General features: G+C 43.3%; 1 protein-coding gene and 1 long non-coding RNA gene across 5 annotated transcripts in view; one reads left to right on the plus strand and one right to left on the minus strand.

The window, feature by feature from the left end:
- Nucleotides 1-22,570, plus strand: part of MOB2 (MOB kinase activator 2) — a 120,098-nt gene that overhangs the window by 95,826 nt on the left and 1,702 nt on the right. For all 4 annotated transcript variants that reach the window (XM_057412892.1, XM_057412891.1, XM_057412890.1 and 1 more), the window contains exons 2-4: nt 14,375-14,535; nt 15,733-15,826; nt 22,149-22,273. In XM_057412892.1, coding sequence (XP_057268875.1) covers nt 14,375-14,535; nt 15,733-15,826; nt 22,149-22,273 — 380 coding nt within the window. The remainder of the gene's footprint in view (nt 1-14,374; nt 14,536-15,732; nt 15,827-22,148; nt 22,274-22,570) is intronic.
- Nucleotides 19,654-22,570, minus strand: part of LOC130601067 (uncharacterized) — a 30,850-nt gene continuing 27,933 nt past the window's right edge. Inside the window, exons 2-3 of the long non-coding RNA XR_008972578.1 lie at nt 22,084-22,436; nt 19,654-19,747 (exon numbers count right to left, since the gene is read on the minus strand). This is a non-coding gene — a long non-coding RNA (uncharacterized LOC130601067). The remainder of the gene's footprint in view (nt 19,748-22,083; nt 22,437-22,570) is intronic.

A 22,570-nucleotide genomic window follows, 5' to 3' on the forward strand; every position in this document is an offset into this window, starting at 1 on the left:
AACTTACAGAGAATAGTTATTAAGAAGCTTGTGTTTTTACTGCAGTACATTCACTTCTTTCAATTAACAGAGGCCAAAAACCCTAAAAGAGAGGTACAGGCTTGTTTTGCCAATGATGTTATTTTTAGTTTTCCCTTGTTCTTTGCAAAAGGTTTTTCTGGCCTCCAGAATTTCAAATCCTGTTGAAAAAACACCATTCTGAGTAGTATAATAATAAACCTGACAAGCCTATGTTTATTTTCCCTAAAGTGTTAAGAGCCACCCCAAAACTTAATTTCATTCAAATCTCGGAGCAGATCACTTGTTCTCGTGGATCTGTACTGTGGGAGATCTGCCCCCTGCGGCATGCAGCCTCTGTAACAGAACCAGGCTGATATCTCTGCCATTGTCTGCTCTCAGTTGAGAGCCACTCTTCTCCTTTGCCTTAGTGTTTTAATTAAAGAAATTTAAGGTGTACTGTGGGTGTCTGCATTGCACTGAAATATTTTCCAGTATAGAGAAAAAAACATTTATCTCAGCTGACTTTAAAAGGTCCTTGGAGACGCATTTCATATATAAACATTTACATATGCAGATATCCATGGCTAGGTGAAATGGATCCTGCTCATGTTGTCTGGCTGCAGTATGGGAGTATATTTAGCAATGGAGGATGATGAGGAAGCATTCGTTTTGCTAGAATACAAATGACACTTTCCCTTTAAGGGAAGCAAAGGTACAGGAGCATCCTTATCTTGGCATTGTGTATGGGCCTGATGGGTATGGAGTGTGTGTCTGGGAACTAAAATGAGCTGTGTGTTAACAAGACAAACCCCAGGACAGAACTTCAGCCTGTGTTTTCAGCTGATGAAGTGATGAAGGGCTAGGCAGAGATGCCCTGGAGAGTTATCATGGCACGTTCTTTCCTGTCCCTTGATACACAATACCAGGATGTGCTCTGAGGGTACCATTCTAGGGGAGGAGGAGTTGCAAGCAGGGGCAAATACACTACAAGACACATTCTCAAGCAGGGATTTGCCCTCTTTCTGCTTAGGTTTTGTCTTCCTTTGTCAGACAGCCAGAGATTTCCTGCAGTTGGGAACTTAAAAACAACAAAACCAAACCCAAAACCCACTACCCCATGTCTGTCACAGGCTTGGGCACCTATGGTGCAGTGTCCTGCTCTATGGCTTGTTTTGAGCATTAGATAAATTAATTGTTGCAACCCTGTTCATCTGTGACCTGCTGAATCTCATTTACCACAGGCCTCATTTGGCTCCCTGTCAAGCTCTTGAAAGTAAACATTAGGAAAGATTTGTATCCTTTTTCTTCCCTAATCCCCAAATTACCAAAGTCGGGACTGTAGTACATCACTTTGGAGAAAAGCCTTGCTGAGGCTTCATGTTGGCACCTCCTGGTTTGGATGTGTGAGGGGTTTGGGGCACAAAGGTGAAAGAAAACATTTCAAAAAGAACATTGGCGTATTTGCTGTTCCTACCAGTGAATGGTTCCTCTAAATTGCATCACTGGCTCCTAGAAATAAACAGTCTATTCATCCCCATCTGACATCACTTCCCGGTGTGTCTGCAGCTCTGCCCCACTCGGCCCCTCCTAGGTGTGTCTACTGAAGGGCAACCTGGACCAGTGCAAGGATTATACCGTCAGAAGAGCCTCCCCAGAGGGAGCCGGAGAGGCTGGACACCTCCTTTGGGTCTCGGGGAAGGAGCTCTGGCAGGTAACCCAGAGAAGAAAGGAAACTCCGATCCAGCATGTTTCACCACAAGAATGCACTCTCTGCATTTCTGTAGCATTAACTGAGCTGTTCACATGCCTGGCCTTGCTTTGATAGCCATTCTTCCCAGAGCTGCATTGAAGATGAGCGATCCTGAGCAGAAGAGGAGCAGCAGTCACAGCAGTGGTACTGGACCACCGGCAAATACTTGGTTGCTCAGCGGTGTGCTTTGAAAAGCAGTTGATAGGCAGCTGATACACTGCTATGGGCAAACACGGAGGTAGTGGTGGAAGGTGATATGCAAGGGAGGAGAGGAGGAGGGAGAGAAGTAGAATCGGAATCATTTAGGTTGGAAGAGACCCTTAACATCATTTGAGTCCAACCGTAAACCCAACACTGCCAAGTCTACCACTAAACCAAGTTCCCAAGTGCTGTATCTGCATGTCTTTCAAGTACCTCCAAGGATGTCAACTCCACTACCTCCCTGTGCAGCCTGTTCCAGGCTTGACAACCCTTTCAGTGAAGAAATTCTTCCCCTGGTGCAACTTAAGGCTGTTTCCTCTTACCCTATTGCTTGTTATTTGGGAGAAGAGACTGACTTGCACTTCTGCTCCTTTCAGGTATTTGCAGAGAGCAGTAAGGTCCCCCTGAGCCTTCTCTTCTCCAGACTAAAACATCCCATTTCCCTCTACCATTCTTCATTGGACTTGTTCTCTAGACCCTTCACCAGTGGGCGGGCAGAGAGTCCTACAAAAGGGAGAGAGACATACCAGAGCTGCAGCATGTGCAGGTGTCCCATGTTCTCTTTGCTTTGCCAGCAGCACCAGCTGAAACAGTTTGCCCCTGCAGAATGTTTTGGGCTTTCTGTTGAGAAGCGGCCCTATGAAATAATGTTATGGCACTTGTCATCCTTAACATGCCTGCCATGCCTTGGCACCGACTGTTTACAGCAGAGCATCCAGAGGCCAAGCAAAGATTCCCTTTTAAGGCAAAGAGCCACTATGAGAATCCAGAAGAAAAAGTTTCCCTGGCATGTAGGGTACATTCTTCTTTCCTCCTCCTCTTAAATAAACTATTAGTAACTTTGAAAAAGAGAGCAAAAATGAAGAAGCAGGGCCAGAAATGCTGCCAAAGGCATTTTATGCTGTGCAGCCCCCTTAGACCTGTGCAGCAACTGAGCCCTGGAGCTAACCCAGGGCAGGAGAGGGGAAGAATGAAACTTAAGGTCAGCGGGGGTCTCTCAGATTGGAATGGAGACTGTCTTAAAACCTTAGTCTCTTTCTATTCCTCAGGCCCTGGAGAAACAGTCTGACCACAGCAATCTGTGAACAATTGCACTGCATGCTGCGCTGGGATTTGGGCTTGCTTTGCAGTGCCTTACACAGCTTTCCTTCCCATGCCGATGCTCTTTTCTGCTTTTTCCCTGTCCTGAACGTATGGACATCCAGGATTTGTGTTCTGGGTGTGCTGACATGTGGCTTTTTCAGCTAAAGACTTAGCAGTGATCTGGCTTAAAACAGGGCATGGGATTGCAGAAAAATCTCCACAGGGTTACTAATCTCATATGTTTTTAAAGAGAGAGGGAAATACGAATACTGTCTCTTGCTTTTTCTCAAAGGAAGGGCAACTCTGCCGATGTTCAAATGAAGCTTGTTATTCCCCTTTTCTTGTGTGCTATATAAATAAAGATGTTGAATGACTAAGACATGATTTTCAAGCTGTGTAGCAGCTCTAAGCTTCCTTGTGGTAACTAAGGAGAAAAGATTGTGGGTTGCAGGGGCAGGAAACAGGGCAGCCTCTGAAAGTTTGTTCTTGTCCTATAAAAATGAGCATAACCTGCATCTTCATTGTTCTTGGTGGGAGTTTGTCACTAGGATTCATAAAGTTTAGCTCATAAAACTATTTGCTTCCTGCTCGGAGTGGGTTTGGGACTCCCGTACTTATGCAGAACATTTGTAACCAGAAATTAACTAGCAACTTCTTTCCGCTAAAGTGCCACAGAAAACCCAGAAAGGTAACAAGTTGATCTGTGAGCAGCTAACCTGGTTTTCCTTACGAAGCTGTAGCTTTCTGTGGATGGCCGAAATCTTTGGGTTCTAATTCCCTCTTCCACTCACATCCCATTTGACTCCTTACCCACTGAAAGGGAGAGAAGCTAAAATTAAAAAACCCTGTATACCTTTAATTTTGAATTCTAACCCTTGTTCACTGGAAAATATCAAACCATGAAAGTGTTCATAAAGATTGGCCTAAAAGACACTGTAAAAATGTTGGCTTGCTGCCTCTCTAATTCTGTGTTTCAAGACGCTAACCCCCATCCTGAGATTACCAAGAAAGTAGGTTTTGGCAGGAGTACTTCACTCCATAATACTTCATCAGTGGATGGTATTTTAAACCACGACACTTAGAAAGGAAAAAATGACAGGATAAAATTGAAGGCCAAGGTCATTTGATGTATCCAGTAGTTCTGTGGTATAGAGGTACACCTGGGTGAGGTAGAATATGGTGTTGCTGTTGGAGACTTAAGTTTTCCACATAAATGTTTTAGTGGGGAATGTTCCATTTCAACCCCCAAGTTTTCCAGATTGTGATCTGTAGATATTGTAAAGCACAAGTGAGGCTACTTGCCAATAACCCCCAGAACCTCAAGTGACTTTTAAAGTATTATTTGGTACCATTTCTTTGGGCATCCTATTTTTTGATCTTCCTTAAAACAGTATTACTTTTTGTGTCACTTTTGCATGTGGTGCTATGGACCTTGGGGCTTTTACTGACATGTCACCAGCAGTGACTGAACACTTCTAAATGGATTGTCAACAGGCTAGACCTGCTCTCTTCTAAGTTTGATGGGGATTACTAGGATTATACCCGCCAACCTTGGGTAAGAAGTAGGGTCAGTTACTAAAGTAAATAAATAAATGCAAAATAAGCATCTTTGTCCTGTAAGGTTCCTAATCTGTGGTGATTTTCATCCTCACAGACTGAGATGGCTTGTGAGTTCTGATGGGGAGACGAATTTGCCATGTAAGGGCTGTTGGACCTGTTCTGCCAATTTTCAAATGGAAATCAGAGCGTTTGAGACTTGGCTGGGACCTGTAACTGGTGCATGATCTAGAGGGCAGAGTGATTGGAGTTTCGCCTGCAGCTCTGCTCCTTGCCACTGTAGGTTTTTTTAATGAACTTTGTAACTTTCTGAAGTTACTCTTATATCTGGTACTAAAACCACTTCAATAGGACACATATTTAAAAAGGAAAAAATAAACAGCCTCTCCCCCTGGGGAGTTAGCTGGGTGTGAAGGGAGGAGATGGTGATTGGAGCATCCTCAGTTTTCCTTGAAGAGTTTTCAGTTTCAGATGCAGTGCAAGAAACTGCACAGCTTGCTGGAGGCAGCAAGGAATTACTATAGCTGTGCTGGTTCCTTCTAGAGAAAAGGAATCTGAATTGGTAGAGATAACCTTAAATTGCATGATCAATTTAGGGGAGCTTGGCATTTAATAAATCACTAGTGTTTCCTCTGTGTGATCGACCTTGCAACAGATAGGATCCTCAGGACCAAAGCCATGGATGCCTGGTACAATTCCAAAGGGATGTGAGCTACATCAGGTTATGAAGCATATCTGCATAGTGGACATTGTGTCTTTGATATTTCTTCAGTTAATCAGATTGCTTCACACGTGTGCTTCTTTCCAAACAAGCCATATCCATTTAAAGTGAAGCATATCTTTAATATTTGTACTATGAAGAAACTTTGAACCTTACAGCCAGTTTCTGCTATGAAATGAGGATAATACTTTCTTCAAATGATTTTTAAACTAAATTAATAGCTGGATGGTGCTTTGAAGATGCTCCAAAGTGCAGGGGTTTTAAAATCAAGAAACTAGTGGGCATCAGATCAAGAAGGAAATGAGAGAGATATTAGAGGAGGATCTTTATTAACTGAGATGGGATAAGAAAACAAGCTGGAAAACTGGCAGTTTTACTCAATGTTAAGAAAGCAGACTAGGGGGAAAAAGTCATTGTGGCCCAGTGGGGCTGTCACTTGGTTGAGTGTCTTATACATTTCTTTCTCCAATGAAATCCAGGCAAATTTCCAGCTGCTGTGTTTTCTCAGCTGAACACAAGGCTGAGTATGGAAGCCCTGCTAGAAGCATTAACGAATGTACTGTCTTTCTCTGGAGCCAGTTTGCTGAACCTTCTTAGAAGGGACCTCTCTTCTGCCATCTCCCATCGCTTTTCCCTCTCTGAACTTACCGGTGGGTGTGAATTAGCCTGTGGCATCACGTTCAGCTGAGTGTGGAAAACCAGACACACGCAAACCTATCCATTCTGGGAATTATGTGAGGAACTAGTTTGTACTCTGGTTTGCCTGTCAATAACAACTGCTGAGCACTGTCTCCTCGGGTTCCCTAAAGATGTTTCTTTCCTTAATTAATAGTAGCATTGACAGGTAGGTTTTGGTCTGACCTCTTGACAGACCTCCACCACACTGCTGCATTACAGCTATTCCTCCAGCTGCTTTGGAGATACGGCTGGTCTGACACAGACATGTTAAGACACATTTACCAGAATTCTCTTTTGTTTGTTTGTGTTTTTTTTTAAAGACAGGTAAACACAAATCAGGACTTTGGTTTGCTTTAGGGTGCAGTGCTTTGAAAGGTACTGCCCTTTTTACGGTTTTATATGACATTTAGTTATGTTTTCCAGTAAATAATCATTTGCAGGTGATGAATTCTGGTGTTTCCTGAATAGAATAGTAAAACTCCACCATTCTTGTCACTTCTCCTTTCATTGAAAGCAGGCTGAACAGCTGTTGCTGAATGTGCTGCTTTATGTTCGCTCCTATAGACTTCACTTACAGGGGTTTTCTGGGACAGCTTGGAAACGGCTACATGCAGTTTTTTGTATTTGTGTACTTTAAACATAAAATGAAAAATTAGGGAAGGCATCCTGAACGTGAACAGCTTGCAACAAAGGAAGTAATGGATGCTTTGCTTTGCACATTTGGAGTTGGTTCCAGGTAGATGGTGTTTTTTTCCAAGTCTTTGAAACAAGCGAACTTGGAGGTAGGGGAGAGCAGAAGGAAGGAAGCTAACTCCTACGTTTTATTTGGTAATGCCGGTAATCGTGAACATACGAGTTTTGGTTTATCTAGAATATGGAACTATGATTTATTGATTCCTAATCACATGTCATCAAGTTCCTGAAACTGTTCCTCCTGTACTGCTGGGAGATTTAGCTTTGTAAGTCTGTAAAGAAAATCACAGAATCACAGAATCCTAAGGGTTGGAAAGGACCTCAAAAGATCATCTAGTCCAACCCCCCTGCAAGAGCAGGGTAACCTAGAGTACATCACACAGGAACTTGCCCAGGCGGGCCTTGAATATCTCCAATGTAGGAGATTCCACAACCCCCCTGGGCAGCCCATTCCAGTGATCTGTCACTCTCACAGTAAAGAAATTTTTCCTGATGTTCACATGGAACCTCCTGTGCTCCAGTTTACACCCATTGCCCCTTGTCCTATCACTGGACATCACTGAAAAAAACCTAGCTCCATCATCCTGACACTCACCCTTCACATATTTGTAAACATTGCTGAGGTCACCCCTCAGTCTCCTCTTCTCCAAGCTAAAGACACCCAGCTCCCTCAGCCTCTCCTCATAAGGGAGATGTTCCACTCCCTTTATCATCTTTGTGGCTCTGCGCTGGACTCTCTCCAGCAGGTCCCTGTCCTTCTTGAACTGAGGGGCCCAGAACTGGACACAATATTCCAGATGCGGCCTCACCAAGGCAGAGTAGAGAGGGAGGAGAACCTCTCTTGACCTACTACCCACACCCTTTCTAATGCACCCTAGGGTGCCATTGGCCTTCTTGGCCACAAGGGCACATTGCTGGCTCATGGTCATCCTCCTATCCACCAGGACCCCCAGGTCCCTTTTCCCTTCACTACTGTCCAGCAGGTCAGCCCCCAACCTGTACTGGTACATGGGGTTGTTCTTCCCCAGATGCAAGACTCTACACTTGCCCTTGTTGAATTTCATCAAGTTCCTCTCTGCCCAACTCTCCAGCCTGTCCAGGCCTCGCTGAATGGCAACACAGCCCTCTGGTGTGTCAGCCACTCCTCCCAGTTTAGTATCATCAGGAGACTTGCTGAGGGTACATTCGGTTCCCTCATCCAGGTCGTTGATGAAAATATTAAACAGCACTGGTCCCAGCACCGACCCCTGAGGGATTCCACTAGTCACAGACCTCCAGCTAGATTCTGCCCCATTGACTACAACTCTCTGCCTTCTTCCTTCCAACCAGTTCTTGATGCATCTCACTACCTGATCATCAAGCCCACACTTCCTTAGCTTATCTATGAGGATGCTGTGGGAGACAGTATCAAATGCCTTACTGAAATCAAGAAAAACCACATCTACCGCTCTACCATCATCCATCCACCTAGTTACTTGCTCATAGAAGGCTATAAGATTGGTCAAACATGACTTCCACTTGGTAAAGCCATATTGGCTGCTCTAAGTATATGCTTCAGTATTGACTAGTATCGATAATTTCCAAACTAGACCCATGGTTTTACAGCCTAGACTGAACATAACTCAGTCAATATGAGTAAGTCTGACTTTATAACCGAAGTTCTGCCTCCCTGAGGGAAGATGTGTGATGTGGTCTAGTTCAAAACTTGATGATTTTAAGACTGGCATTTTTTTAGTCTGTACATACCGTGTTTGGACCGTGTAGTGTCCCAACTGCACTGCATGCAAGTCATGGAAGTCTGTTGGTGGAAAATCTCTGTGGGCTTGCTTTAGCTCTCATCAGCTGCGGAAGATTACAAAGAAGTTTGTGCTGCACACAGTGATTTGACATTCAGGTTTCAGTGGTGTGAATAAGCCCTCTGATAGCAGTTGATTTCTGAGCGTTTTGCAGATTCAGTGATGATACACGAGTCAGTGTGTTTTTAAACTGAGCCAAAGCTTTGGAAAGGGGCAGAGCATGGGATCCTTCATGAAGCTTCTGTATGAAGTGCTCCGGTTCCAGCACAAAGCAGCTGCGGAAAGACTTAAACTATCGAGAAGATGCAAAGTGGCTGCATGTGCTGATCTGACAGAGAACTGACATTTGTGTGGAGATGAGGGAGTCTGTTTTTTGTAAAAGGACGATGTACAGTTGTTTGCATTTGGAAACTTGTGAAATTAGTGTCAAATTTTTGTTTCTTTTCTTGAAACGGGGAGAACATGCTGGTGTGGGTGAGGTACATTGCTCATTTCTCTTCAGTGGAAGGCTTGCCTCAGCCTTATATGTCTGGCTTCCTTCTGTGGTTTCCCTCCATAGCTTGGCTCTGTGACGGACTCTCTGACCTCTTCTTCTCTCTCCCCTTTTCCTCCTGCTCTCAGAAAACTGTTCTTAGCTGACGTGGCAATACCCTAACCTGGGTCCTTTGGCTTAAGTATCCTGAAGTGAAGCAAAGACACAAACTCTGTTCTATCCAAACTGTTTCTCATGGATAATTTTTCTCCCCCAACATGGTTAATGCAGTTTGTCAAACCAGTCCCTGAAGCTGAAGATATTTTCTGCATTATTGTTACTGGAACGCTAATTGTCTTTAAAAATCAACTTATGCCTGAATCCTGCCCCCCCAAACCAAACCTGAAAATGCTTAAACCCAATTGCTGTAAAGTAGCTTCTGAATAAACCTTAATATTGTCTGTCAGAGGCCCAGCAGGTATGAAGGTGCTGTATGGAGCGTGCCAGGCTTGGTTTCAGTAATGTAGGAGTAACACAGCCTGCACTGGGAATTAAGCAAATCAGTGGCCTGGAGTATTTTTTACTAGCTCAGGGCCAAGTGCATAGTTTCCACTGGATTTATGCTGTTGATTGTCAGGGTAAGGTAGTTTCAAGTCTTAACATGGTATTCCTGCAAAAGGAAGAGGTCAAACATGTTGCTTCATTTGCTTTAAAGTCAGGATACATACAACTGAACAAGGCTGTTGTTCTATGTCATTATTCTTTCCCTGAATATTATCTTAAGTTCTGTGAAAACCTGAAGTCTCAGGGCTGAGAATAAATTAAGTATAACTTTAATAGCTTCTTTAAATACCTTTAAGGCCCTCCTGCAGTTCTTGCTTTCATGGGCTTTTCTTTTTTTATCTGTAGCTTATTTTTACATGGCGAGGTTTAAACAAGATCTAGCAAATGCAAGAGTTTGAAGACAAGAGTAGTTAGCTGACAACCAGGAGCTGTTGGTCTAACTGAGCAACCCCTCTCTATTAAGAGCGTGCTGAGGAATATCTGATTTTGCATGTCCCAAAACATCCCTTTGTGGAGCATCTATGAGAATTAGTCCAGGTTACTTCATTAAATCAATGTAAGGGACAAATCTTTCAGGCTTTGTTTGAATTGGAGCGCACTGCTGTGGAAACAGGAGATGGCAAGGAAATGTGAAAGAGTAGCAATGTGCTGAATTCACTTTCACATACACTGGTTTTAGTTTATTCATAGAATCATAGAATAGTTAGGGTTGGAAAGGACCTTAAGATCATCTAGTTCCAACCCCCCTGCCATGGGCAGGGACACCTCACGCTAAACCATATCAATCAAGTTCTCGTCCAACCTGGTCTTCAACACCGCCAGGGATGGAGCATTCACAACCTCCCTGGGCAACCCATTCCAGTGCCTCACCACCCTAACAGGAAAGAATTTCCTCCTTATATCCAATCTAAACTTCCCCTGTTTAAGTTTTAACCCGTTACCCCTTGTCCTATCACTACAGTCCCTAATGAAGAGTCCCTCCCCAGCATCCCTATAGGCCCCCTTCAGATACTGGAAGGCTGCTAGGAGGTCTCCATGCAGCCTTCTCCAGGCTGAACTGCCCCAACTTTCTCAGCCTGTCTTCACATGGGAGGTGCTCCAGTCCCCTGATCATCCTCGTGGCCCTCCTCTGGACTTGTTCCAACAGTTCCATGTCCTTTTTATGCTGAGGACACCAGAACTGCACACAATACTCCAGGTGAGGTCTCACAAGAGCAGAGTAGAGGGGCAGGATCACCTCCTTCGACCTGCTGGTCATGCTCCTTTTGATGCAGCCCAGGATACGGTTGGCTTTCTGGGCTGCGAGTGCACACTGCTGGCTCATGTTCATTCTCTCATTAGCCAACACCCCCAAGTCCTTCTCTGCAGGGCTGCTCTGAATCTCTTCTCTGCCCAACCTGTAGCTGTGCCTGGGATTGCTCCGACCCAGGTGTAGCACCTTGCGCTTGGCATGGTTAAACTAAATGAGGTTGGCATCAGCCCACCTCACAAGTGTGTCAAGGTCTCTCTGGATGGCATTCCTTCCCTCCAGCGTATCAACCGAACCACACAGCTTGGTGTCATCGGCAAACTTGCTGAGGGTGCACTTGATCCCAGCATCCATGTCAGCGACGATGATGTTAAACAAGACCAGTCCCAACACCGATCCCTGAGGGACACCACTCGTTACTGGTCTCCAGCCGGACATTGAGCCATTGACCACAGCTCTTTGTGTGTGGCCATCCAGCCAGTTCTTTATCCATCGAGTGGTCCATCCATCAAATTGATGTCTCTCCAATTTAGAGACAAGGATGTCATGTGGGACAGTGTCGAACGCTTTGCACAAGTCCAAGTAGATGACGTCAACTGCTCTACCCCTGTCCATCAGTTCTGTAGCCCCATCATAGAAGGCCACCAAATTGGTCAGGCAGGATTTTCCCTTAGTGAAGCCATGCTGGCTGTCACCAAGCACTTTGTTGTTTTTCATGTGCCTTAGCATGCCTTCCAGGAGAATCTGCTCCAAGATTTTGCCAGGCACAGAGGTGAGACTGACTGGTCTGTAACTCCCCGGGTCATCCATTTTCCCCTTCTTGAAAATGGGGGTTATATTTCCCTTTTTTCCAGTCATCGGGAACTTCACCTGACTGCCATGATTTTTCAAATATGATGGCCAGCGGCTTAGCAACTTCATTCACCAGCTCCTTCAAGACCCGCGGATGGATTTCATCAGGTCCCATGGACCTGTGCATGTTCAGGTTTTTAGGATGGTCTCGAACCAGATCCTCTCCTACAGTGGGCCCAAGGTCTTCATTCTCACAGTCCCTGCATCTGCCTTCCAAGACTTGGGTGGTTTGGTCAGAGCCTTTGCCAGTGAAGACTGAGGCAAAGAAGTCATTCAGAACCTCAGCCTTCTCCAAATCCTGTGTAGCCAGTTCTCCCTAGAGCTTCCTGAGGGGGCCTGCATTCTCCCTTGTCTGTTTTTTATTTGCTATGTACCTGTAGAATCCCTTCCTGTTATCCTTAATACCCCTAGCCAAGTTTAATTCTAACTGGGCCTTAGCTTTCCTAACCTGGTCCCTAGCTTCTTGGACAACATCCCTGTACTCTTCCCATGCCACCTGTCCTTGCTTCCCCTTATTATAAGCCTCTTTTTTCAATTGAATTTTCCTCAGCAGCTCCTTATCCATCCAAGGAGGTCTCCTGGCCCTCCTGCTGCACTTCCTTCTGGTTGGGATGCAACACTCCTGAGCTTGTAGCAGGTGATCCTTGAATATCAACCAAGAGTCTTGGGCCCCCCTGCCCTCTAGGGCTGTATCCCATGGAACCTTACTAAGCAGGTTCCTGAAGAGGCCAAAGTCTGCTCTCTTGAAGTCCAGGGCAGTGAGCTTGCTGCACACTCTTCTCACTGTCCTGAGGATCTCAAATTTGACCTCGTGATCGCTGCATCCAAGGCTGCCCTGGAGCATCACATTTCCAACAAGCCCTTCCCTGTTGGTGAGCACGAGGTCAGGCATGGCATCTCTCCTTGTTGGCTCCTTCTGGTACTGTGTATTCTTTCAAAAAGATGTTCTGTGTCATAGCACTTTCTCTCTAACCATGAAATCCACCTTTCTCATTAACGTAAGGAAATCAAGTGTAGCTGTCTTTTCCCTACCAGAGACCTCCCGAAGTGGGGGTATATATTTGAGGGTGTAAGCGAATATCGTGCTGCTGCCACTAAGTTTTCTTTGGGTTTGTTTGGTTTTTTTTTGATGATGGCCTTCCTGAAGTTTTAAAGTCCCTCCAGTCTTGACTGGTTAGAGAGAAACATGGCAAGACAGAGCAAGTTGAAGTGCTGGTGACCAAGTGAATGGCATTCCTTTCTTGTGGAAAGCGAATCTTGGTCTTGCCGTACTGCAGTGCTGATGATGGGGACAATGGGTCATACTGAAGATGAGTTTAATGAGCAGATCAGTAAAAAGCATTCATAAAGAGAGAAATCTAAGTAATTGTACTTGCTTTGGGGAAAGCACTGACACTTCAAACACCATTCCACAAAGATCTGTATCCCAGCCTCACAGAAAAAATCAAACCCGCATGTATCTCAGACAGGGCACAGCTGGAAGATTATTTGAAGCGTGTTAAGAGCCAGACATGAGGTCAGTTTCTTTTGGATGGGATCTGAATGAGTTTCAGTAGCAAACTCAATGCAGCCGTATGCAAAGGTGGACTTGTCTTGGTTTTACAGATCCTTAAATCCTCTTTAACCAAGAAAAGCTGAGAAAAAAATAGTGGCATCTCTTCCTTGTATTCATTTGATAGTATGCAGCAATTATTGCCTTACTCCACTTTGTCCCTTACCATAAAATACCTCTTCTGTCTCTGGTTAGGTGGATTTTTTAACAGCAGAAATGTGGATATACAGCTGTTTGACTACCCAGCCTGAAAGACCAAAGTGCTGACCCAGTGTCCTTTCTCACTTCTTGCTGAGCCCCTGGCCCTGGAACATGGTTTGGGTTGAGAGTCTGGCTTAAGGGCATTAAAAACAGGGTGGGGGGAAAGCTAATGATTACAACAAACACTTTAGAAATGGGAGATGAAAAGTCACAAAATGCTATGTAAAGAATGCATTTTATGGAATGCAGTTTGCCTGCTTTTATAAATTGTAATGGAAGTTTATTGCATAATGCATCACATTTTAAAGAATTTTCAGAAAAATGAACTGAGATCTTTCCGTCTCAGGTACTCCAGGAGTCAAGAAGGCAGGTGGTTTTGTAGTTATCAGTGTTTCTAGCTGGAGTTACAGTTGCTCACTGTCAGGTTTCTGGTGTCTCAGAGAATGTGGAGAGCTGGAGTGGTGAGGAATGCTGTCACTTTGAATGAGCAGTGCTAGTACAAAGTGTGCAAAAAGTGTTTTTCCAGCTGAGAGCTGTCTTGCAGTGTTCCACCTTTGCCGTCCCTCAAATTCCCTTTCTGCAGGTGGCAGTTAGCTGTATGATGCAGCAGATTGTTAGTATACTCACATTAGAGTAGCTCCTTCAGGCACAGTGCCGCTCTGCTGTCACAGCTGTTTGTAGGAGGAAAGAGACTGTCACTCTCCCAGTACTTTGCAGTCTTAACTGGCAAAAGGGCCCTGGAAACAGAGCAGCTCAGTCTCCAGTTTCTTAAGGCCGTTCAGAACTTCCAGTGTTACTTGAAAAAAGTGAGTTCAAATACACTTTTTAAGAAACTATCTTTTGCTTTAACAGCAACAATAATAATAAAGTCACTAAGGGGAGGGAAGGCAGGAGGAGCAGTGCAAACAAATGCAAGAGTTCAAGTAAACCAGTTGCTTTCAGGTTTCTGTAGCTGATCATCAACAGTAAAGGTAATTTTTCTTCTCTTTTTTTAATCTCTTGCAGGAAGTCCAAGGGAAAGCCAAATGGTAAAAAGCCAGCACCAGAAGAGAAGAAACTTTACCTAGAGCCAGAATACACAAAATCCAGAATTACTGACTTCGAATTTAAGGAGCTAGTGATGTTACCACGAGAAATAGACCTCAACGAGTGGCTAGCCAGCAACAGTGAGTATTGTGATTGTACATCTCTGATCTTACTGTCCACACCCAAGCAGGCAGTCATTCACTCTGCTCCTTTTTACTGCTTTTGGTGCTTGGAAAAACACTCAATGACTATTTATGCTTACTGCATAATGCCTGTCATTATACCTTGAATAGTAATTAAGCTGTCTTACGTATAAACCAACTGTGCTCAGCAGCAAGGAAGCCCTGATGCGTTTTCTCCTTCCAGCTGCCTCACTGTGGCGCTGAGGGCGTAGAGTTTTTGATCATTTTTTTGAGGACTCTCAGATTCCCTTTGACTATTTGCTAAACTGGCTGGTTCCGCATGTTTCTGACTCAAGCTATTGATCTTCCAGAAACACTGTAAAAATGCTAGTTTATTAAGACTTGCATGCAAAGCAAGTTATGCCTAAAGCCAGAAGTTTTGAAGTCTTTTGGTTGTATTTCTTTTCCCCACACCTCCCAAGCTTTGGTAGAATTTGCATGAATTCGAACTGTCGTCAAGCTGGAACTCAGACTGTGACTGAATGCTGTATTTGTGCATCCCTGTTCTGATTTGCAATACTTGCCTGTGCTTCTGCTTCACCTGCCAGGCCTAACCTGCAGCTGTGACACACTCTTGTCTTCATTTTCAACAGTATGTGGTAGTAGCAAGAAACTACCTTTAACTGAACACTAGAAAAGTTCATAGAAACTCATTAAAAAAGAAGTGAGGTGTCCCCTGAAGAGTATTAAGATGTTAAACCATCTCGGATTTTTAAACAGTTGAAATGTACTAGTTTTCCTGCTGATTTTTTTAAAAAGAGATATGTCATGAGAACGATGAATGCTCTTTTCTGGTCACTGCACATTTAAAATCTGACTTGAAAAGGATATAGCAAATTGTTTGCTTTCAGCTTGTAGTAGTGTGCTACTGTAAAGGTGAGGCTGATGATGAAGACACTTTCCAGTCTTGCTGCTTAATGAGTAACAAGAGCTGATGCATCATGGTGCTTTAATTTTAAATGAAAACAAGAGCTTTCTTTCTGTGCAGCTCTTTGTTTTGCTGTTCATCATTAGACTTATTTAGCCAAATCATGTTTAAATTTATATGCAAGCTCAAAACTCTAAGGTCACTTCACTTTGCTTTATTTGAATAATTGTCCAGCGTTTGAAAGTATTTTAGTTCTGAATTTCTTTCCTTTGTGTTTTATTTTTCAGCAACAACTTTTTTTCATCACATCAACTTACAGTATAGTACAATCTCAGAATTCTGTACAGGAGAGTCGTGTCAGACCATGGCCGTGTGCAATACGTAAGTCAATGCTTAAAGTTACAAGGTTTCCATGAAATCGTCAAGAGTCACATGGGGGAGGATGTTGGTGCTGGATGGCACTGGGCAAGTGTTCTAAAGCAGATCTGCACTTAGTTGAGAACATGGCAGCTGTACATCCTCTTCTCTCGCCTCAGTAGTGAAGGGTGGTGGAAGTCTGTTTCTGTGGGGGACCAGAGGAATGAGAACCTTGGAGTTCTGAGAACCTGTTCTGAGCTGGTTTTATAAGGTCAGATCAGAGAGGCAAATTACCCTGTGCTTAGCTTTTGGGGAGAGGAGAAGAGCAGGGCAAAACTGTCCTTACTGGTAACAGTGTGGGATTTCATAGAAGGCCAGGGAGGATAAAAAAATTGCGAAAACCTCAGAGGGTGCTTTTGATGGCTGGAATGCTGACAGAGCACCAAGCTGCTGACAGATAACCTCTAGCCTGATGTGAGCTGCTGGATTTCTGCCGGAGCCCCTGGGCACAGAGGGCGATGCAAGTGGCAGCTTTGCAAAGAGTAAGGAAAACGTTTTGGTTTGGCACTTCCCTCCTGTAGGACTTAGGAGACTTTTTTTAACATTGACTAACTATCACTTATGAAAGGAAGTTTTGTAGTTTTAATGTACATGGTGAATATAAGAAAAAGCTACCATAACCCCCTGCTCTTGATTAGCACAGTCCAACATGATGGAATATGAGATCTAGTCGAGTATGAATAAGCTTGTTGTGTTGTGTTGGGGTTTTTTCTCTAGCACATGTGCTGATAGTCCTTTTCTTCCCTCCTCCTGCATTTTTTAGGATTAATTTATTTGAGATGGATTTTAAAGCAGAAGACTGAGCAGTTAATCTTACAGTACATCAAATATCCCAGGGAACGTATGCAACAGAACCAGAGCTCTGTATTGTATCTCTGACAATAATTACATAGTGCTTAGAAAGGAATCCTTGCTTAATATACTGGGCTATCTTGCACACTTGAAATTACTATTAGGGGCTTTCTTTGACAGCACTGAAGAATCTTTAGTGTACAGAGGATATTTTTGCATGTAGAAGTTGGAAAGATAACTGCCAGTAGACAATTAAAGGCCATGCTAGGGACTTTGAAAGCAGGCTGGAACACAAAGTAATAAATCTCTGCTGGACCAGATTTTATCAAAAGGAGACAGCATGTCTTTAAATGAGAAATGGTCATCAGTAAGATGAGTACTTCATTGACTCTTGCTCCCAAGTTTTCTGATGTTTAAATTCCTGATATAGCACTGGCTGTCCAAAGGACTGAGTTTAACTATCCACTTGGCTGATAGGAAATAGTGGCTAAAAGGAAGTGTTGGTAGGGAACCTGCGTAAGTGTCACTGTTCTGCTCTAGGGAGTCTTAAAGAATTTTGAGTTCTTTTTAGGCAGTTCAGGCTGCACAATGAAGAAAGGAAGTGCCTGTAGGCGGCTCCCACTGTACTCTGTATTTTTAGTGGTTAAGACCAATAGCACAGTGTTCCTATCCTTTGTTTTGGAAAACTGAAAAACTGTGCTGTTTGGGAATAACTGGAAGCATGTCTACACTTGAGTGAAGCACTTGAAATGGTTTGTGTTTAGCTAAATCATAACTTAAGTAAAGTATCTTCCTGTACTTGGGAGCAGATGACTGATTCATGTTTGCAAACTGCTGGCTGCCTATTTCATTCTTATATCAAGTGTGTGGGTCTGTGAAAAAAAACATGTTGGTGGGATCATCTGGCTACAGCTGCATACCTCAATGCAGTTCAGCTTTGAAGGCCCTGTTCATAATTGTGTTCTCCAAATGGCAATTCTGGATAATCCTTATGTTCCTTCCACCTTTCCTAGCTCTTCCCTTTTGGAAGAGATATGTCCAAATGGAGCATTGAGAACTGTCTCAAAGATGCTCATTTGTTCATATCCAGTTACGACTATGACAAAGCCGTATGTTGCTTCCCTGCCCCCTTCCTTTTTCTTTTACTCCTTTCTTTTTTTCTCCACCACCCCCACCCCCCTTATTTTATTTTTTTTTAATCTTGTCCTAATGAAGTAAGGACATGCTCACTGTGTTGGAGAAACATCCATTGATACGATTTATTGTGCCCCTGACCTGTCTCTAGTATATATAGAGTGTACCTCCTAAACATCAGAGTTGGTTGCTGATTAACCTGATGGACACTCCAGATTTGACCTGTGGTGGCTGTGATTTGTACAGCATCTACCTACTTCAGACTGCCACAGAATTCTAGTATCTTGGAATAAGGGTGCACTTCAGCATTTTTTTTCAGTGCTGATTTCTCTAGGTAGCTCTGTATGAAAGTCTGCATTCTGTTCCTTTTTTATGTTTCCCTGCCCAGTTCTCTTAAGTTGTGTTTTGGATCACACCATTCTGGTTGTACCTAGGGAAGGCTTTTTATATTTATGGTTGAGATACTGAAGTGACTGTTGAGAACAGGTTACTTGTCCAGTTATTTTGTATTCAAAGGCACTGCAAATACTCAATCCTAAGTTTACAGTATTTGCTGACAAAATAAATACCAGTTGCAGTTAAATATTTGAGGTAAGGTTTTAACATCTCAGAGCTAAGTTCCAGCCAACTGACAAACTGAAGACAGATGCAGCTTTTAGCCCTCTGTCAGCTATATGAGATAGCACAGCCATCTGCACACAATGAGGAGGAGAATTTCTGCTTAGACCACTAAGAGACATCTGACCAAAATCTAATCGCCTTGTAGATGGGAGCATTTGCCAGCAAGGTGGGATAATGCCAAAAGAAATTCCAGAATGGCCACTTATTTTCAAAGTTTAATGAGGGTAGCATGAATATAACTTTGGGAATTACTTTATTTCACTCATTAATATGCTGATGACTTGCTGTAAAACAGGCACTGTGTTTTAACACAGTATTTACTATTTAAATTTAGTATGCTTTGTAGCTTATTACGCAAACTAAAGCACCTTGAGCTGTTAAGTGATTTTGTAGCTGACATCTGGGCAAAACTTCTCAATGTGCTGAAATGAGTGGAGTAGTTAAGAGCCTCTGTAATCTTACCATTTCCTTTCTCATATCTGCCTTGCCCTTAGTGTCTCTGCATATGGAGGATATTTCCTTCCAGAAATCTTAGCTCAAACTTGCATGTTTTGTGTTTTCTTATATTTAAGTTCCCTGAGCTGTGTGCTTCTTTCTCTCTTCCTTCACCCCATCTAAATGTTGCTTTGCTCCATCAAACCACCAAAGGTATTCTGAGTTGCTGCTGAGTATTACTGCCCTTGCATTTGGAAGTTTGCTGTCCTGCTTTCTTCACAACCCATCTTTCACTATTTCTAGAAGGCCTGTCTCTTCCTTCTTTCCACACAGCATCTGCCAGAAATTTTTCTTATATAATGATGTAACATTTGTTCTGCCCTGGCTTCTGTGTCAACACTTACCCAGAGTGTTTTACAGGCAAAGTGATAAAATACATACATATATTAAGATGCAGTATTGTGACATCACGTGTACTATATTATTTGCATGATAGGCTTTTCTCCGTTAAACTCATAGTCCTTTCTCCCTGTGATTTAGAGTGGAGCTGCAAATTCCTCATGCTGTCCATACTGGCAAAGTTTAAATCTGACAGAATTATCACATAGGAAATAATCAAAATCTGCATCACCTGAGCACTTTCTGAAAAGTGCCTTTGTGTCATCTTGTCCTTTCTGCTTCCATTGCCTAATTCAGGACTGTACTGTCATGGTGCCAGTGGTGGAATGCAGTTAGGCTGCTGTACCCAACAGAGCCCTTCAGTGGCCCCAACCTGCTTCCTGTCTAGTTAAAGGAGATAACTCCCAGCACATGGGTGGGAGCTGAGCACCAGGCATGAGATGTTCATGGCATGTCAGTGGTTCCTCTCTTCCTCCAAGACCTGTGAGGACTATGTTCACAGAACTTGAAACATAAGGAAGACACATGACTAATATACAGGACAATCCTTGCAGTTATCCCCTTACTTTAAATGATTCTACTTTTAAATTCCTATTTTGCTTAATTAGCCTAATTTTCAAGGAAAGACAGGGTATGCAGTGGGATGTTACAGCAAATTTACTCACGTTTTCATGTAAGTGAACTTGTACAGTTGCCAAACTGTTTCTTTTATCCAAACTCCAATTATCCAGATTCATTTTTGTGCCTAAGGGCAACTTTAAACTATGCTTTCTATCTTGCAGTTGAGGATTTCTGCAGCATGAGAAAATTGCTGTGGTACAGACAGTCCAGTCTGCCTCTGCTCTTGGCATTGTCTAAGACCCAAAATAAGTCTGAGCTGCCTAGAACTGTCTTACTCCAGCTTACTGCAGGACTAGACAAATAAGGTGGCTTGGGCTAGAGCACTGCATTGTGTAATTCCTTACATGTGGATTGTATAAAGGAGGTAAGCAGTGATGAAGAACACAGCCTATGCCTAAGGGTCAAAATCCTAGTTTTGATGCCTGATGTAGCTCCACAAAGAGCTTTTAACTCCTGCTGGATTTGTCTACTTGCTCACCTTTTTATGCAGTCAGACATGCTCTCTAGTAAACAACAGTGACCAAGCACCACATGCTGAAAATGAGCTGAAAGACAAATTCTAAACCTTACATGTCTGCAGAACTGGTTTTCAGTTGCCTTTCCTCTCTTAGGGCTTGAACCACTCTATTTCTGCTGCTTCCCATTGGCTTTCCTATGGCTTGGGGCATGAACAGCATTGTTGTCTTCACCCCACTGCCCTCAGGTCCCTGAAGAGCCTTTCAGGGATTGAAAACACAATGTAAATGAAAACTTTACAGTCACCATGTAACACTTTTTTTTAGTGGCTTCAAGACACTTCTGGTGGCCAGTATACCTAAAACTTCACTTTCCAAGTGACATATGTACATCTATCCAGTTCAGTGCAGTCTAGTCCTGCTAGGCACAGGAAAAACAATCTGCAGTCCTTTACCTTCCACCCCACCACCCCCTGCCACGCCCCCCCAAACCAAAAGTATGCAAAGGTTGCTAAATGTTACACTTAAGTGATATTTTGTGTACAGTGAGGCTTGATTTGGTGAGCAATTTCAGGGAACAGATCATTAGCTGAAGAGCAGCAGAGTTGGAGTTGGCCAGGCAGAAAATGGATTTGTGGGCTCATGTGTTGAGTGAGGTGTCTTTCTAGCCAGTTCTGATGCTCAAACCACTTTCAGCCTTGTTTCCAAAGACAGAAAAACCCCACCTATGCTTCATTCTAGGAAAACCAATACGATGGATTTCTTGCCAGTGCCGTAATTCTATAGGACTTTGCCTGGAGCTTGGGCTGTTTGAAGGAAGAATTCAGGAACTGGAACTCAAGACACTTCAAATGTGACACAGGGAAAAAAAAAAACAAAAAAAGTTTTGCCAAATTCCTTACCTGTGGAACATTTCTCACTGTGTGCCTAATGCAGTGATGGATACGTGCTCCTGCTAATAGTCAGAGGTGCTTTCATTAACCATGGCTTAAAGAGAAAAAAGGAACAAGCCTTCAGTACTTTTGTAGCCTTCAGGTTCTCCATTGGGTGAGGAATCACCACAGTTAATCAAGATGATGATGGCTGATTAAATTATGGTTGCATTTGAAGAGCGAGGCAATATGGTAGTGTCTCCTGTTCCTTAAGATCCAACAGGGTTATTTACTGGTGACAGAGTCCAACATAAATTCAGGTGTTTTGGAGAGTCTTTAACCAGAGGAACAAGAGTTCTAAGACATGCTGGTAGGAACGTTTAAAGGGTCCTGAAAACCCTCCCCAGACTGGATTTTGGAATGGGATTTGTAGTGCTTTAAAGTGCTGCCAGTACTTCAGAGCACCAGCTTGAAAACGCTGGTGTTTTGGAGCCACCTTCTGTCTGTTTAATACTACTACAAGACCAATTTATCTTGTGCACTGTTAAGCATCAAAAGATCAGCGGTTGTGCAATGTTGCTACCCTTTAAAACGAGTTAGATAATGCTTTCCTGTATAGTACTACATAGACAGTACGTAAACCCTCAGCCTGTCATTGACGGGGTGTTACCTCTGCCTCACAAGAGCTCTTCTTCTTGGAGAACAGTCAGCAGGCATTCTGCGCTTAGCAGTGCTACCTGCACTCTGGACTAAATTGATCAGGAGACACAAGATTAGCTAACAGAAATTGAAGAGGTTTAATGTACAAAGATACCATGAAGTGAATCTCTTCTGTAGCAGTTATGATGTATTTTGGTAATGTTGCACCTGTTGTTTTATATTCAACACTAACCTCTTAAAGGAGTTTTGCTGAGGAGCTGAGGTATGATGTGGTGACACTGTCAATTCTCTCCACAGACAGTACTACTGGTATGATGAGCGGGGAAAGAAGATCAAGTGCACTGCTCCTCAGTATGTTGACTTTGTCATGAGCTCAGTGCAGAAACTAGTGACAGATGAGGATGTCTTTCCAACAAAATACGGTATGTCTGCTTTTGAACAGGTGCTTCCAGTGGCTCTTTGCAGATGCCCTAAGTAAGGTGGAATTTGCATTCGGTATATGTGTTAATACCACACAGCCTTCTCACTTGTTTGATTGATATTTTGTGGATTGCTTTTTCCTCAAGGATTTTGGGATCTTCTAGCCTGTATTCAGAAAGGATAAAAGTCTGAAAACTGTCAGCATGAATGTGTTCAATACAGCCTGCTTCTAGTAAAATTTAATCTTGTTGATTTACTATTTTCTTTATAGCCCCAACGCATTAAGGGGGAAATTGGAT

This window comes from Pezoporus wallicus, unplaced genomic scaffold, assembly GCF_028554395.1.
Source record: "Pezoporus wallicus isolate ANWC-B61680 ecotype Strahan unplaced genomic scaffold, APGP_CSIRO_Pwel_v1 scaffold_6885, whole genome shotgun sequence".
NCBI classification, from domain to species: Eukaryota; Metazoa; Chordata; class Aves; order Psittaciformes; family Psittacidae; genus Pezoporus; species Pezoporus wallicus.